The sequence below is a fragment of the Cibotium barometz genome, chromosome 52, assembly GCF_041138505.1.
Source record: "Cibotium barometz isolate CiBa-2024 chromosome 52, ASM4113850v1, whole genome shotgun sequence".
NCBI classification, from domain to species: domain Eukaryota; kingdom Viridiplantae; phylum Streptophyta; class Polypodiopsida; order Cyatheales; family Cibotiaceae; genus Cibotium; species Cibotium barometz.
The window spans coordinates 39,695,773-39,714,825 of record NC_141097.1 but is presented as its reverse complement, the minus strand read 5'-3'; the positions used below and the strand labels follow the sequence as shown (position 1 = coordinate 39,714,825).

Below are 19,053 nucleotides of genomic sequence, written 5' to 3'. Positions count from 1 at the left end.
TAACGTTACCCGTTCACACATTATTATAAGTGACGATGTGCAATAGTATGCCTCCATTGGTTTTCCCACACAACATCCGCGTGTCCCACACATTTACAGTGTACGCGTCCCACGTAACAGTGTACGCGTCCCATGTGTTGCCACGTGTAAGGGTCGTAACATTCTTTCCCCCTTTTAGGACTCATCATCCTCGATGACAAATTGAGGATAACGCTTACGAAACTGAAACTCCGTTTCCCAAGTTGCATCTATCAAGAATGTCTTTTTCATTTTACAAGGAACTCGGGAATTTCGCAATCGTCTTTCTCATCATTCCAAGATTTGTTCTGGTCCATGATCTTCTTGATCATGGTTCCTGCAAAGCAATCATACTATCAAGTAAATTATCACCGTCCGAAAGATAATGCTTCAATCGACTCACATGAAATACTGGGTGGACACGACAATCTTGTGGTAAGTCTAACTTATAAGCCACATATCCAACTCATTTCAAAATCGTCCACGGCCCCCAATATCTAACTGCAAAGCAATCATACTATCAACTAAATTATCACTGTCCGAAAGATAACACTTCAATCGACTCACATGAAATACTGGGTGGACACGACAGTCTTGTGGTAAGTCTAACTTATAAGCCACATATCCGACTCGTTTCAAAATCGTCCACGGCCCCCAATATCTAGTAGATTTATCCACACGAAGCGTCTCAGTTTTTCGAGGAACAAGTAGAAACACTTTCTTCCCTTCTTTAGAGAACGAGCTATCCTCTTTGGGATTAGCATACTTAACCGCTCGATCCGTAGCCCAACAGATATAATCTCGCGCCCTAGCTAAATTTAACTGCATCTGAGACAGAAATTCAGCTGCACTAGGTGTCTTCTAAGGTAATCACACGTGTAAGAATCGTAACACACGTGATTGCCTACTACAACATCTATTGATCCTTGAGGTTCCATCAGCATGATTTGGGGCATTATTGCTTTATACGAGTCAGTGGTTGGGAGGGTGAGATGTCGTGGAGGACTCTCAGAGGAGATATGTAGTACTATTGGGGTAAAACAGGGCTGCCCATTATCCCCCACCCTCTTCGGGCTATACATTAACAAGATCTCAGACTTTATTGACAGAGCGGGAGGTGGAGGGGCATCCCTAGCAGGCATACTTGTGTCCATTCTCTTATATGCTGATGATATAGTGCTTATTGCAGACTCACAAGAGGGACTACAGAAGCACTTGGATGCCCTACAGGACTTCTATTTGCAAAGGGGCTTGTCAGTTAACCTCGCGAAGACCAAGGTCATGGTCCTCTATACTTCCCCTAGTGTGAGTAAACATACAGAGATCACCTACATGGGCAGCCAAGTGGAGGTACCAAACTCATATGCCTACTTGGGGGTCACTTACAAGCTCCACCAACCGCTTCTACATGAGACAAGTACCACAAGACAAATTGACTAGGGGATACGCTCCACTTGCTCTCCTAGAGAGACATTGCCACCAGACACTTCCAGGAACCCAAGACCAAGGGTTGGCTTTTTGACACACTAGTGACTCGCGATGATGTATGCATCCATTCTCAGCGCACCAAGCTTATCAGTGGTAGATTGGCTGCACATAGAGCATCTACAGATTTTGATGCTATCCAGATTGATTCGCAATAAACCATATATCCCTCACCATATCAATCGAGCAGAGTTTGCTACAACCCCTATGGTAGTAGAGGCCTTATTCCAAACTATCACGTACATACAAAGGATCCTGGCAATGGATTCATCACGGTTACCATACCTGCACTATAGTCTTAACACGGGCAATAGTGGAGAGGGGTGCATCCATCCTGGTATGCTTCTGTCCTCACATGGTTTACCACACACGGGCTACAGATGAGCCGACTACCCCCATTTCAATATGATCCAAACTCCCCCTACACCAGGGTTACACGTGGATAGGAACCGAGTAATTTGATATGACGTGCTATAGTTACATGTTCAAATACATGGATTACCACAAGGGAGATTTCAATGCCTATTCAAAGAGGGGTTTAGGCCATTATCTCGGGTTATGGAGTATCTGGATCAGCATTGTCTCGAACTCTTTCTGTTTAATATCCCACGACACAAAGAGTTACTATTCCGAGGTCCTCGACCCCAACACCCATCTTAGTCTACCATCACGCAGAGTGCAAATGCCCTGTGCAAATGTTTTGCCCCAAAGTTCAGGCTGCAATGCTGAAAATCCCCAAATTTCTGAGCACCAATGGGCTAATTTATGTGTTAATTGCACATAATTGAGAAAAGCCCCAAAAATCTATGTACCAATGAGCTTCAATTTTGCGATTGAGCAATGATTTCACGAAATCCCCAATTTTCTATGTGTCCTACAAATGCAATTGTGCAAATTCTGAAAAATCTCCAAAGTTTCCTTGTATTTTGCAGCCAAAAGTAGCAGTGCCCTGCTGCCTGTACTTGAATCTTGCAATGAAGCAATACAAAAGCCCTTAGATCCGAAGAAAAATCACTTACCTGATGAAAATTTGTTTTTTGCAGTAGACTCCGGAATGTTGTAGTCAGCTAGAGTCCGGCCGTCTTTAAGCTGAATGTTGTTGTCAGCTAGAGTCCGGCCATCTTTAACCTGCTTAATGACAGTAACCCTTCTCACAATGTTGTTGGTGTATTGACGTGGTAGGAGCAGCTACTTCTCATCAAGCCAAAGTCCTTGCTACAGCAACCACGACCAGATCTGTACAAGTATAGCTCTGATGATGAGCTAGTGTCGGGTGCAACTGCTGCTTGCTGAAGGTGGGCAGTGTGCAGACGATAGCAGATGAGGCGGAGATGAAGGCAAGAGCGGTGGAGTGGTTGCAGTAGGCTGAGACACTGGGCCAACCAACTCATGCGAGCAGGAGACGTGGGATCTTAGGCGGTCTGCAGACGGCAAGTAGCAAACCAGAGCAGGCAGGGTGACAATGTGCAAGCGACGGCGGCAAGCCACAGTCGGCGGGTGAGTCAACAACGGCGACATCGGAGCGCATAAAGCTGTCCAAGCGGACAGATGTGAAACGGCTCAAAGATGCGTGGGCGCCGGCTACCGGACATTCCTGCCCCCACGGTGACGGAACTTGGACCCCGATTTTCACCAATTCGTGTCCTATGCCACGTAACCCACAAGTGCGGCTAAGTGCCGCCTTGTAACGCCCCTCGTGGTGCGAGCGCCGCTCCTAGGAAGAGCGGTGGTCGAGCCCTCTCCACTATCGCCGCCCGTTTCGGTGGCTAAACAAGGCGGGGACGTGCTAGCCGGGCGAAGCTAGGACTACAAGAAACCAAGCCAGAACGACGGACGAACGAGCTACCGGACGGAAACACGCAGGTGACAGACGGGAGGCCTGAGTTGCCGGACGGAAGTTTGAACTTTGCGCGAGGCCGAGAACTGCAAGAGGAGAGGATAGCAACCAAGCTCTGATACCACTGTTGGGGGTTAGGGTTTGAGAGAAACAAAGACCACATACACACATAGAGATGGTACACAGCAAGTTGCAACAAGCTCTCAAGAGAGAGAGAGAGAGAGAGAGTGATTGCTACTCAAAGTAGATAGGATACAAAGATGTGGAGCAAGGGAGTTGACTACACAATATCATACAAAAAAATAACTATAGTGTCCTTTCACACCTAATATCCAAGGGGAAAACCCCAAAGAGAGAAAAGCGCCCTTGGTTAGCCCATGTTTACATGTGGCACTACTCATAGCATATATGGCATAGCTCATAGCATATATGTCAATAAGAATCTCCAAAGTATGCCCAATTTATTAGGCAAGAGGTATGCTCAATCAATTAGGCAAGAGGTATGACCAATCTATTAAGCAATAAGTATTTGGAGAATTTGAGAAATATGAGGATTATGAAAATGAATAGAGAAGAAATTAAGCATTAGCTTATGGAAATGAATAGAGAAGAGATTAAGGAGTAGAGATTAGAGTTAGCAATGAGTAGCTCAATGGAAACATAAAAGAGATAGAACTTAGCTCTGATACCAATGTAATGCTCCTTGCATCAATAGCTTGAGGACTTGTAAGACTAGACCTTTGATTCTCTACCCAACCATATCCCAAATGGACTCTAAACACATGGTTATATAGGCCTAGGTGATGTATCACCTTCCAACTTCAGCCCCTTGATCTTTCAATGGCTAGGCATAGCCCTTTCACTATCCAATGCCTCCTCAACTCCCCTTAGAAGGGAGCGCCTACTTCTATGGCCTTTGGACTTCCCTTATGCACCATCTACATCTCTTTTACATTGACCTTAATGCCTATTCACCATTGCTTTATGTATTTTCAATTTGAAATCCCCTGAGACTTATTTATATGCAAACCTTAATGCCTATTCACCATTGCTTTATGTATTTCCAATTTGAAATCCCCTGAGACTTATTTATATGCAAACCTTTTACATGTAAATAATCTTTTCTAGTCTTACCTTATAATGTTTCCTGTCAGTCTCATAACACACCTGATTCCAGAGAGAGGAAAGAGAGATAGTGAGTTGTCCACTCTAGGTGTCAAGTAGAGAGGACAAGTGACTTGTGGTGCAAGCTAGAGCGAACACATGGCTGGTTGCTCCCTTTGTACAAAGAGGATAAGATCTGGGAGGTGGGCATTGGGTTTTGTCCATCAGTGTGTGCGAAGGACTGGTCATAACTTATAAGTGAGTTTTGATCACCCAAAACTTAATGAAGTGTGTATACACTCACTTATATATTAGTGCTAATTCTTAAAGCTAGGTTTATAACCAATACTTACCACCGGTCACATGCCACATAGCCATGTCAGCAAACAGTTACACGTATGGTTCACGGGCGGGCGTCCCCTTACCCGGAACTACACATTGGTCAGGAAAGCATGAAAACAAGTGGCTTGTGATACAAGCTAGAGCGGACACATGGCTAGTTGCTCCCTTTGTACAAAGGGAATAACGTCTGAGCGGTGGGCATTTGGTTTTGTCCACCTCAGAACATCAGTGTGTGCGAACACAGCGCTTCATAACTTATAAGTCAGTTTTGGTCGACCAAAACTTAATGAAGTGTGTACACACTCACTTATAAATTAGTGCTAATTCCTAAAGCTAGGTTTATGACCAATACTTACCACCTATCACATGCCACATAACCATGTCAGCAGACAATTACATGCACGGTTCACGAGCAAACGTCCCCTTACCCGAAACTACACATTAGTCAGGCAAGCATGAAAACAGCATGCAATTTTAATTGCAAGCAAGCACATAAAGATGCTATGCAATGCAACATTAGTATGGACAATCCCCGTTCATGAAACTATACCAAAATAGACATGCTCCAGGCAAGTGACGAGGTACTTGACCCAATGGAACACCAATCCTCCAGGCATGTACACACACGCACAAGTCCCAGCAGAAAGCCAAGTCCACAATATCACATGAGTGGCATCAATCCCCAGCAAATGCAACTGCCATGGACGTCAATCCAATGTACATACATAATCAAAAAACAAGGATGGACCAATTGGGTGGCCAAATGGTGACAGAGACCTCTTGGCATACTCGTTAGCCCCATGCTTGATATTCTAGAGAGTAGTATACTATATATTGGGGACTAATGCTCCTCTCATATTCCATGTTCTTAGTATTCCATGATGAGATTCCATGGATAGTTTTGTATCACCCAGTGAGATAGTTATCTTTTGTTTCTATTTTATTTTCCATTCCATGATGAGATATGCCATGGACATTATTGTATCACTTTGGTCTCATAGACCCACTGAGTCTTTAGTACACGCTTAACATCTCTCTCTCTCTCTCTCTCTCTCTCTCTCTCTCTCTCTCTCTCTCTCTCTCTCTCTCAAATAAAGCTCCTAGCCTCATCACACAAAGAACAAAGAACAAATACAAATATTAAACCTGAGATTGGAGGTGTTGGAGGTTTCGCACAGCTTGTGGAGATCCATCCATAAACTGCATCGCACCAATCAAGCCAATGCGCACATCAACTCGACTGAGCTCTTGTTCAGTCATGTTCAACACCTAAACATCCAAAACAAAGCTTATTATCTTAGAGAAACAAGTTGGCTAACCTAACTCAAAACAATTATATATACCGTCGTAAGGCCAGATGAATCTGAACTTATGAATAATTTTAAAAGAAAGAAGAGAATAGCCACCAAAAAAAAAAACAAAAAAAAACAAAAAAACAAAAAAAAAACAAACAAACAAACAAAGTTTAAAAAAGGCTTAATAGAGACACCCGAGAAAAAACAATAATAACAATAGTAATAATAACTTGCAAAAATAGACAAATACATAACTAAATCACACACACACACAAATTCTTTATTGAACCACAACAAAAGAATTTTTCACAAACAAGCTAAACAAATTTTTAATGACTAATAAGCAAAACAAACTTTAAATGACTAATTCACTAAAACAAAACAAGTAAAGACAAGAATACAAAAAGTGCAAGCTTTATCTCAAAGATTGTTCAATCATGAAGTATAAGATCATCAACTTCATCATGCATAGCATGGACTAGGTGCTATGACATCCCTACTCACGTCATCAGCGCCCCAGAGTAGGTGTAGGTTTACATTTTTTTTAAAATTGTCCGAACCAAGAGGACACAATTTTTATACAAAGACCAACGAGCTGAGTTTCTATCACTTCTCCGGAGGTGAAGAGCAAACTCAGCCATGATGAAGGCTAGCACTTACAACTAGACTAGAAAAAACAAACTATTTCTCTTTTAAAGCAATGATTAAGCAAGACTACAAGCAATGATAAATAACCACGTAGAGCTAAAAATGGGCCTTTAAGCTCCCCATTTTTGTGAAACTTACTACTTAAAAGAGTTAACTTCTTTCAAAAGACATTCTAACTAGAACTTTTCGCATGTAAACACAAAACTATTAGAACATTTGTCTACATATGAAATTACGAAATCTCGATGAAACTTATGAAGAGAAATTAAGCCACTTGAAGATAAAGAGTTGCCATTAGAGCAAATAGTACTTGAATGGGATTCCATAAGTTTTAAAGAGGCCTTTTTTAGAACTGTAGCTTTCCAATGAGAAAGAATCCCTTGACTCCAAAACAATTATGCCCATTATAAACAAAATGTTGCCACACACTCTCATTTCTATGGCATAGTCACAATTAAACATGTCTGATTGGTTTATCAAATGCTTAAACAAACCAATTGAGAAGCACCTAATTTAGGTGCAGTTTTTTTCAAAACTGCTTAGTTTAATATAAATTCAGCTCTCAAGATTCAGTCATTGACAAATTTCCTGAATAGGAGATTAAAGATCATGCAAATTGGAGTAACAGCAAAAATTTTGAGGTTCCAACGAAACCTGTACTCATGAAAAAGTGATCGGCTAGTAACAACAATATGAGGACTATGAAGTTAAGATCCAAGTATTATTGCACTTCTTGGGCTATTGAAAGGGCAGGGGGCCGGGGGGAGAGGGGAGAGGGGGGGGGTGGGGAGGGGTGGAGTGTTGGATAGCATGATTTATAGTGATAAGCAGCTCATACTTACTTTCAGAACATTGGATAAAAAGAAGAATTTGAAAAATGATCCGAGGAAAAAATGTTGTTGACTAAACAATCCATAAAACAACGTCGTTTATTACTCTAGGAGACCACCACTTCTTCTAGGAGACCATTCTTTCTTTTCTCGAGAAAGAGATCCTTTTATTTGTTAAAAAACAGCAGCCATAGGCTAAGGGTACATGCTCAAAACCCTCATGAGGCAAATGCCAAGAGATCTCGCCAGCCCGCTCAAACAAAAAGGGGCCCAGGCGCAATGTGCACAAGGCCTCACACCATCTACGCCTGCGATCCAGACTGCCCTGAAGCTTCCCCCATTGGCCGGAGGGTATGAATGATGTCGGCCCAAATGAAACAGACGGACTCACCTAATGTGTGTGTGTGGGGGGGGAGGGAGGTGGGGTATATAAAGATATATGAGGAGAAGTCTCAAGCGAAGTCATGTGCCATTTGGCCCTGCACACGCGTCGCGCATTTGCAACCTTCGACATTCTGCTTACCTGCGACCTGCTCGTCCGCTTGACGCACGACCGGCCCATCTCTACTCACCTGCGACTTCCGTCCTGCATGTCTACTTCTTGCAACCCTTTGATTTTTGTCTTTCGTTTCTCTTCTTTGACATCCCCTTGTGTGTGTGTGTGTGTGTGTGTGTGTGTGTGTGTGTGTGTGTGAGAGAGAGAGAGAGAGAGAGAGAGAGAGAGAGAGAGAGAGAGAAAGATATATTAACGTCTGCAAAAGGCCAAAATTGGCCTATGAGACAAACAAGTAGTACAATGATGTTCCTCCAGTCATCAAGAGGAAAATGTGGAGTGCGAATAAAATGTACAAGTATGACAACACGACCATAGGGGACTCAATGGTGGTGTACAAACGAGAGAGAGAGAGAGAGAGAGAGAGAGAGAGAGAGAGAGGGTCTGTGTACGACGACGCTCAGAATGGAATCCTATGCGCAAAAGCTTCTTGGTGGTTCCTCTGAAGTTCTCCATGTTTATGGTAGATCTAAGAAGATGAAAGCTTCAGGTGTCTCGACCTCAGACCTTAGCAATCATTCCTACGATGATTCAGCTGTGCATCATTTTGCAAACACTTTACAGGAAGGTTTCTCAGAGATTAAGCGTGCATGGGCAGACAATCCGCTACCATCTTTCACAGTCAATATTCTTGGAGACGCTTTGATCACTCCAATTCTAGATTTGGCCAAGAAGGCGGTTGTCTTGTTCTTCCCGGATCGTATGCCAATTGCGCCCGATGTTGGTTCGTGGCTCAAAGCTATGTTACAGGGTAATTATGTGCGTGGATGCTACATAAATGATCGTGGGTTCTATGAGGTCATCTTCACTAAACCACTGTACAAGCAGATGCTTCTTGAAAAATCTCCTCTCTTCTTTGCTGGCTGATGGGTGCATGTGTACCCATGGTCGCCTACAAAGGACTACCAACGTCTTAATCGCCATAAATGTCCAGTATGGGTGGAGGTCCGCTTTATTGTGAACCGGCTCTGCCTTATGTTACAACTTGGGGAAGGTAGTTTGTCCACCGAGAAATTTGGGAAATGCACATCATTTCCGCATTCTATGGAACACTGATGTGCCAACAACACCAAGTGTCACCATCAATCTTGACATGAATGGCATGGTTCCACAACAGGCTCATTTTACCCTCAAATTTGGTCATATGCAATCTAAATGTCCTACAGTACTGTTTCCAACACCCTCCAATGTTGTATCTCCTTCGGAAAAGCCTGTTGTTGCTATTGTCAACAATGTTTAACCATCAAAAGTGATGAAGCCCTCTAAAGTGCAACCTATCAATGGTCAAGACAAGAGCAAAGCCAAGGTGAATAATGCACCATCAATGTCCAAGGATAAAGATAAGGAAGCTCAGGAATTGAATGCCTGGCAAATACCTAAAAAAGTCATTAAACCTCGACCAAGAGTCCAAAGGAATTGGACTGAAAATGTTTCTAAAAATGGGTCATACACTTCTGCCTCTTTCCCGGATGTGGTTAGAGGAGTTGTTGGTGTAAGCAAAATGTGGACAGTTGTATTGCATGGGCAATCAATTCACATGTATGATGGTATTGATGTTGATGCTCCTACCAATCGGTTTTCTCTAAATGAGATGCAAAATGATGCCCCCAGAGAATCATCTCGCCCTCATGAAGAGGGATTGGTAGATGTTCAGATAGTCTCTTGATTTTCATGCTTGTTTTCATCAACATCTCCTCTACTGTAAATATGTATATACCAATCAAGTGTGTTTCCTATAATGTGTGTGGCCTCTGAGACGCCAATAAATGGAGACTTCTTGGGATTATGTGAATAAAACCAAACCACATATCGTTTGTTTTCAAGAGCACAACCAGAATGCTTTTGCTGATAGACAAGGTTTCTTTGCAGGCTACCATATATTCTATGTTGTGGACAAGGTTAGTTTTTTGGTGTTGTTATGCTACTGAGACATGAGCTTCAGCCAATTATGGCCTTCAATGATCCCGTTGGTAGATGGTTGGTCATACAATGTATGCTAAATGGTGAGATTTATGAATTTGCATCCTTATATGCCTCACAAAACTCTATGGAACGGACAATCATGTGTAGGTCACTGGCCGCTTATCCGGATTGCAAATGCCTTTTTATGTGGAGACTTCAATAATTCTCTGGCCTTTGGCGATAGAACTTCTCATCATATGCACATGACTACTGAAAGACGAGACTGGGCAAAGAAGATGCATTGTTATAAAAAAATGCAAAGTCTAGAGGGCCTTGAAGGTAACAAAAAACATGCTTCACTGCTGCCCAATGGCCTTCATGAATGACAACAACTTGTGGAAGTGCCTAATGCCTCGGGCTCTTGGCTTTACATATAAGCATAATGCATTGGATTACTGTGCTAGACTAGACCGATGCTATATGCTTAATGCCACTCAATTTGATGTTTTCACCTATAACATGTCCATTGATTTCTCTCTCCGTCTATCAGATCACTATCCATTGTGTATGAATATGTATTTTGGAATGAATGTTAATGCTCGGCCACTGCCATGCAAAAGATTCTTGCTGGTGAATAATGCTTATCTTTCGCATGATGATTTCAATTGTATGGTTGTTGCAGCGATTGAGCCTTTACAAATGCATCCTATGGTAGACACAGATATGGCATGGCAACATTTTGTCACCCGCATGCGAGAATATGGACATCATTTTATGAGTGTACAAAGACAATTAGTGGCTGATGCAAAGCACACTTTGCAATTTTTATCACTAGCAAGTCATGCTCGAGCGCTTGCTCCTCATGAGATTGATGCCTTTACAACAGCTCAACTTTTTATTCAAAGGAATTATCACAGGAAATTGCTTAAATGGCAAGTTAGGGCTAGACAAAAGTCTCTGATGGATAAAGGTTGCTCTTCCAAGGCCTTTTTCAAAAGGCTTCACACTTCACGAAGAATGCATTCTCTCCATAGGCTGAAGAAATCTGATGATTAGTAGACTCAAGACTCTCTTGAGCTACAAAATGAAGTCCATAGTCACTTTCAAAGCCTCTTTGCTACCCTTGGTTCACCAAATCAGTAAGTCATGGATGCTCGGAATGCCATGCTTGATCTTGTTAATCCGATTATGACTGCTTGCCAAGCACAACAAATGGAGTCTTCTTTTACCATGGAAGGATTGCATTTTGCACTGCGTTCTCTCGGTAAATGGAAATCCCCAAGTTGGGATGGTCTCAATGTGGAATTCTTTATGGCTTATAGGGATCTCTTAAAGTAGGCATTGAGATGCTGCTCCTGCCCCCGCACACTTCCATAGTAGCCAAAAAGTACTTATGGAGTGCACAACTTTCTCAGCCTGATTAAATGTATTCTCGAAATTCATAATAAGCGTGTTTCCCTTCCTGTAGCCTGGGAATCAACATTGCTGCCATATAAGATAAGAAAGTACTTCTATACCCGGATAGTTGAAGGTTTCCACTCCTTCCAGTTACTGATTTGGTAGAAGATGACGAGACAAGGCCCGCATATAACTGTTGCCTTCTGCACGTTAACCATAAGCCCACTATACACAAGAAATTGTTTGAGAACAGCCATTAATTTTTGCCTTTTGTACATTAACCAATAAGCCCACTGTGCATATGAACTTTTTCGAGAACAGCCATTATTGTTGGGCATCCTCCAAGGGGGGAGTCATGATAACCACACCACCAAAATAAACAAGAAGAAGAATGACAGCTACTTCAATGCATGGCCTGGGTATGATCTTTTGCCTAGCATCGTCAAGCCAAGGCTTCAAGTCTGCCAATGCAAAAGCCTAAATAAAGTGCATCATGGAGGGCATCCCTTCTCCACACCAGTGCCATTGCTGAGTATCTATAAACTTTCATTTCCCATGAGTACCTGGTTTCTGGTCTCAATAACCTTTGAGATCTTTCACAAATGCTCTGATTTTTTATGTTAGTTCCATGAAATTAAGTTAACAGTTTGTCTCCTTCAGCCAAACAAGCATAAAAGTTACTGACACATATGAGAAGGGACTCTATACCAACCTTCATATGTAAAGTCAAACGGCCATCAATGGGATCCATCAGGTGATAAGCTTCAACATAGCATGGATCACTGCTTGCAGACAAAGTGCGGCTGCTTGGAGGCGATTTTAAGACTGAAGAATCGGCACCCTTGCTGACAAGAAGCAATAGCTCACTAGGTGCAGGCCTCCAAAGCTCCTGGACAGCCTTGCGAACAAGGTCTTCAATCTTCCGGTCCTGAGCTGCAGATGCATCAAAAAACTGCACTGAAAGCTTGTGATGACTAAATGGGTAGTCCCCAGTAGCACCTGCTGACCCTGCCCAACTGTTGCACGATTGGTAATTCTTGATCAGCTCTCTATTGTTAACAAAAGCCACACCTAAGAAAAAAACACTTGCCCCAACATTATTGAGAAAAAAACTTCTTCCAAAAGTTTAAATGGCCACAAACTTGCCCACTTCACTTGAAAACCATACAGCTATATCATACACACTGATACTGTCCCACTAACATCACTGTCAAGATAAACCTTCGAAACTCACATGACCTAGAAAGCAAAGATCTTCATGCATGCATACAAGGGAAGAGCTTCCAGTGGGCTTTTTTAGCTAGCCCAATGCATGGTGACTATAAAAAAGAATTCAATTCAATGTACAGTACATGAAAATCTGCAGTACAAACACAAAAATGCTCAAATAATAATAGTCAAGTGAGAAGTTTTTTTAATAAAGACAAACTCATTTCAATAATAGCAAACTCAAGAAATCAAACAGATCCACTTACAACCCAAGCCACATGCATCCCCCCTCAGATGCATGTGAAAGGGCAATCTGAGGAGACTAGAAAGGTTTTAGGGTTGGCATACCTTGGTGAGCCCTTGATTGTAGGGACACGGTTGTTGAGGTTAGTTTAGGGTTTGAACAGGTTGGATTGAGTGCATGCCGGTGATGAGTCAAGTAATGCCTGGAGGCACATGACTATGAGAATGAACAGGAAGGGAACCTAAGAAAAGAAAAGTGAGATGATGGGCACAGATGAATGCTGAAGACAAGCACAGGCCACCCAGGGGTGTGTGTCTGAAGTCAGAGATTAGAAGGCAGGATTGTGGCTGTTTTAAATGGGCAGCCCAGGACACCAAAACAGTCCACCCAGGTGACCCACCCGCTGTGGGCCCAAGGTCACCTTATTATCAAGGGTACAAAAAGGTTAAAGACCCCTTTACCAGGACCACCTTGTCTGACTATCAAGAAGGGAGGAGAAGTCTATAAATAGCCCCCACCCAACCCCCCCTCCCCCCAACACAAACTCCTTCATTTCATATCGCTCAGCCCCTCCAGCCCCTTGTGCAGCAAAGTGCAGCCTTACAGCATCTTGCAAAGCCTTCTCCTTTCGGTAGACCAATTACTTACACAAAGTAGTTGTGTTAGCAGCCTGAATTACATGGCAAGGGTTTAGAAATGAAGCTGATATCAATAATACCATTCATGGGCCACTGGTAGCAAAATGGACCAAGTAATCTCTGATACGCTTAATAGTTTGATGGCAATGGACCACTGGTAGCTGCAAGTGGTGAGTGTTGATGGCAATGGAGGCCAATAGTTTGATGGCATGGGCAAAGAGTGTCAAAGTAAAAGTTGTTCCTATAGTAGACATTAGGAAATAATCTTAGAGCTAAGGAGATTAAGTGTATACAAGGTTCGGAGGATTAGACAACGTAAGCCATGCCATCGATTGAAAAGGCCATTAATAGATATATATATACCTTCATAAGGTCATAAAAATCTGAACTTATGAATTGAGAGATTTGAGAAAGAAATAATAGTGAAGAAGGACAAAGACAAAAACAAAGCATTTGAAAGATCATGCTGATGTGCTGTGGTTGCTCGAGAGGTTTTGAGGGTGACCATTCCAGGAAAGCTCCCAAAAATATAGGTGCAGATAGGCCTTCCAAGTCACATTTGCAATGATAGTCTACGTACTTTATAAGTGAATCCCCTGAGATTTGGTCTTTATCAGTTGGTTACTTCTTAGGTCGAAGCTCTTTATTGTGGTACTACTTGAAGTCTTACTATTCAAGCTTTCATTGAAGTTTTCACTCTCAACAGTGAAGGAGGCTTCTTTCTCTTCAAATTGATTCTTGTATAAGCTCTTTTACTTGAAGTAAAAGAACTATAGCATATGATTTATACAAGAGATTCTAGGAGAGTAGTAATCGACCAGTTTTCACAATTGAATCATTTTGATTACAGTCAGATCATTTTAACAAAGCAGCCACAACGATTTGACTCCACTTTTCCACCGCTTCACTAGCCTACTGCTGACACGTGGTGGATAGAATTTCTTGTTTCTTGGATTGTTTTCATCTCGGATCGTTTTTGGGTATAATCATTTCAATTCTACAATTATTTATGGTTCCTCTGATCGACCGAATCCAACTAGTCGGATTGACCGATTTCACTTTTTTGGCTAATCCGATTCCACTTTTTCGACAGATTCTACTTTTCGCCATCGATTCCACTTTTTGGGTGATTCTACTTTTTGTCGCCGATTCCACTTTTTCAATGATTCTAATTTGTGTGATCGTGAGTCCAAAAGTCGGATCATTCAGCGATCCTACCATCCAACTTCAATAATTCCACTATTTGTGATCATCCGATTCTACTTTTCAGATTGACTTATTCTACTTCTTGGAGCAGCCGATTCTACCTTTTTGGATCGATCGATTCTACTTTCTTGGATCGATTGGTACTACCTTCTTGGATCGACCAATTGTACCTTTTTATACTGCTAAGTTTTCAACAATTTTTAGATTAACATGTGTTGACCTCAATTCAAGCTTACTTTTTCCATCTTCCCAATTCTCTAGTAGTCAGTCAGGTATGCAAAACAAAATGAACTGCACGATTCTGGTGCTACATGAAACCTTATAGAAAGATGTCATAGGACTCTGCACTGTGCAGGCAACACACAAGGCATCACTCCCACCCTTAAGACCTACCTACCCCAAAATGAAGGCAATGGCACCTTCTGCAAAATTTTCTTTACTGGAATCACACAGCCCTCCTATGATTGCATTACAAACGTTCTTCTAAGCCACTCTGCAAATATTCAATACTCAAAGTACAGACATTATAAAGAATCTGTTGAGGGAACTAATTGACAAGCCATAGAGAAAGATTGTTAGTCTATGTAAACCATGCACTGATTTGAACACATATAACAAACAGCCTTTAGCCACAGCTGGGGACTAGGTCATGAAGTCCTTGAACTAAGTACTGAAGGGGAAAAAAAGCTTTTACAAAGAGAGGTTGGAAAAGGTTGTGTAGATCTTAAGGTCGACAAAAACTGCATTTTACACAGAGTTTCAATTATTGAGGAGAAAAAAGGTACCATGCAGCAACATCTCTAAAAATGCATCCTTCAAAAAATACTCCTGGATTTACAATCAATGCAAGAACAACCTGAACACAAAGAGAAGCAGGCAGGACCAACCTGGATTCTGGGTGCTTCAAAGCATGCTTGAATATCTGCAAGATTAGACGGCACTGATGTTTGCTAACAGAATCAGAAAAAGTACTAGCCCGAAAATCTTCTAGTTCCTTGGTTAGAAGCTGTGCAGCTCTGGGGTAGCGAGAGCCAAGATGCTGTGAGCACAGTAAAACTGCTTGGACATCCTGAAGCCTGTTCGTTGCTACATTCAATGGTGAATCACCATTGAAAAGCACTTTATGAACATTTGCAACTATAATATTGAGAGGATCCTCAGGGTCATCTGCAAGAAGAGGATCCAAGCCATCTAAGTCAAAATGCTCTGCTAGTGCCCAAATTAACCGTGCCAAAAGTCTCGAAGTGGCTACCTGTTCACAAACAATAGACAACCAGAAAAACACGTGTTCAATTGCACATGGATGCCCAAGTACATGGACTCCTCACAAAACTGGGTCTAAAATGCAGTTTACACTTCACACTTTCCTTAAAAATGATACAAGGACCGCCCACTTCAGAGTGAAAACACCAAACTATCTGGGAAACTTCACTGACCTCGGATAAATCTTTTACTAGTTCACGCTGCAGCTTTTGCAGCCGGGTTTCATTCAAGATCTGTTCTTGAGAAGCTCCATCTTTGACTTTCTTCACGCCCCCTCTTGTATCATAAATATGGCAAAGCCTCACAAGAAGCTTCAGATAACAATCCATCGCATAGGTTCTTCCTTCACAGTCCCATTTCAAACAAGGCTTGCAGACCTCCACAACTTCAAGGGCAGTCTGAGTCCAGCTCATGGCTTCATAACCTGCTCCATATGCCAGGGCTCCAATCACCCTGCTCTCTGTCCCTGAAGAAGTTTGCCTTGGAAGAGGCAATGAGAGCTGAAAACAGCTCTCCACTAAGCAAGCAACCAGCTCTTCTCTGAAAAGGCTCGAGCTGCTTACACTGGTAAGGTCCTCCTTGGTCTTGGGGTCTTCAAACAATGACGCAATGTCCGTGCCTGGTAAAGGCTTCTGGCCCCTTCTCACACTCTCTTTTGCAAACAAATCTACACAAAGTGCCGTGCGACAAATACAAGCCAATGCATGCATCCGATCCGCCTCCACCCTCAAATTCCTCACCATTGTTAGTAATCTCTTGAACAGAGATACTTGCATGTGCAGATCCAAAAGCTGAAGATTTTGAACGACCGCCTTAACAATACTCTCTCTGCCTGCAACATACTCCTGCCGGTCCCATAGTGTCAAAATTGCAGTGATAGAAGCTGATGCCCACTCTGGTTTACCTCCGGGAACATCCGCAAGAGACAGCAAATTGATTCCCACTTCAAAAACCAAAGCAGGATCCAGGGATGAGAGAAATGGGACCAGATGAGAGACAACATCAGAAACACCCAAGATTCTCTCTGCATTGACAAAATCCCTCTCTACCATTGGACCTCGAGGGCTTCCATCACCTCCTGAGATGGCCTGCATTTCTTCAACCATGCCAGTTGCGACAGCTTTGATGGAGAAGACGACAGGTTGCACGGTGGAGCGGAAGCTCTCAGTTGGGAGCACAAGAGAGCGGGCCATAAGCAGGTTCCTTTTTTCCCAGACGAATTTGCACATGGCAATAACCCAGTTGGAGCGGATGGCAAGGGAAGCCTCAGTGGAGATGAGCCTGTCACCAGCGAGGCGGCTCATTCTCTTGGTGGTGAACTCGGAGAAGAGGCGGCCAACGGCCTCAAAGGCCACACGGGAGACGGCATCTGACACATCTAGCATGGTCTGGCCAATCTGTTTCCACCAGGTGCCCACCTTGTCGGAGAGGGGGGCACTAGATTCGCAGAGTGTAACCACATCGTCTCGGGCGAGAATGCAACCTAGGGTTTCGGTGATGGCATACCTGAGGTGGTTGTTGTCGCTGGTGATGCAGTTCGAGATCTCCTTGCTGCAGTCAGTGATGAGCTTGCCCAGGCGCCAAGAGGGGATCGCTGCCAGGAAGGAGACGCCCGCCGCCGTCACGTCCGGGTCCGGGAAGTCGAAGTCGTTCTTGATGCCCCGGCACACTGTCTCCCACTGGTCCGCGCTGAGACGGGTGCCGCGGATGAGGTCAAATGCCAGCTTCTTGCACACGGCGTTGGCGGGGCTGGCGATGATCTCATCGCAGGCCGCCCTGGAGACGGAGGAAATGTCCTTGCCCGCCGCCGCCAGCTGCAGCGCGTGCAGTAGCGCCTGTGCCTGCCGGAGCGCGTCGTTTGACGCCAAGTCCCCACGGATCTGCACCAGGATGGCGTCCATCTTCTACGCTAGCGGGAAGAGCTTGTTCTCGCACAACTCAATTCTCCGTCTCCTCTCCGTTCCGCATTTTTCTTCGATTCGTAAGCGGGAGTCTGGACATAGCAATTGTGTCCGTCCACATGCTATTCTAAGCTTAACTCTTTCCACGAGAGGCCGCTTGCAGGCCTATGATTCATGAATATGTGCGAAAATGTTTTTTTTGCTTCGTTTCATGTTTGATGATTATGGTATGAAGACTTGGGTGTTTTTCTATTAGGAAAAGTCTTATGGGTATCGAAGGCTCCCTCACATCCTTCCTTCTAGGGAGAGTGACGTGCATCCTTTCCACATGAGGTGGACCATAGCTAGAATCTATCATGCCATGACATGAGCCATTTAAATAACTTCTAGACAACATAACTTCTAGTTATGGAGGCTTGAGTTGTGTGCATGTCTAGGAGGATAGAGAAGTAGAAGAGGACTTAAGAGAATCTTGTGATTTATGCTCTCATGTAAAAGGTACGTAAGGTTCATTCCTCTATTTTTGTGGAAATACAAGAAAATCTCAATTGAACGATAACCATGTAGTAAAATCCTACTTGGACCTTGTAGACTGCACTCAAGAACGCAGAGTCTTTAACACAAGGTCAATACTTTAAAGAAGTACAAGGCTCAACTCATCCACCAAAAGGTTCCACAAGTCAAAGAACTTGATGTTCATCTTGCTCCCATGGCAAGATTGTTTGCAATATGCACCATCTTAGCACTAGCGTTTCATGAAGGGTAGTATATATATTCTATGGATGTAGAATTTGTTTTTCTCAATGAGAATTTCAAGGAGAAGGTAAACATTATGCAATCACTAGGCTTTACCATTTTCACTCAAAAAGCAAGGTAAGTAGATTTTTGCAAGGCTCTATACATTAAAATACTCCACATGAGCAATAATGGATTAACTGATACTTCTTGAATTTGGTCTTTGTCTTTGTGGGAGCATGTTTTTTAACTAGATCATGCATATGATCATTATATCTATGTAAAAAAGGCTCATTCGCATATAAAATCACCAGTATGAAAGCAACATATGCTTAGTAATACATTTAAGATAGTAAATATTGGGCTCATGCACTATTGTTTGGTTATTGAGGTTTGATAGATGCCAAGAAGTATCTACACCTCTCAATAAAGGTATGTTAGATAG

The 19,053-nt window shown here is 42.9% G+C and overlaps 1 protein-coding gene across 1 annotated transcript in view; it reads right to left on the bottom strand.

The window, feature by feature from the left end:
- TPLATE (ARM repeat superfamily protein) overlaps positions 1-18,084 on the bottom strand; it is a 105,395-nt gene extending 87,311 nt beyond the window's left edge. Inside the window, 4 exon segments of the mRNA XM_086788561.1 lie at positions 5,933-6,055; positions 12,125-12,428; positions 15,597-15,961; positions 16,146-18,084. Of these exon segments, the coding sequence (XP_086644687.1) occupies positions 5,933-6,055; positions 12,125-12,428; positions 15,597-15,961; positions 16,146-17,873 (2,520 nt within the window). The 5' untranslated portion in view covers positions 17,874-18,084.
- Positions 18,085-19,053: the final 969 nt, after the last annotated feature.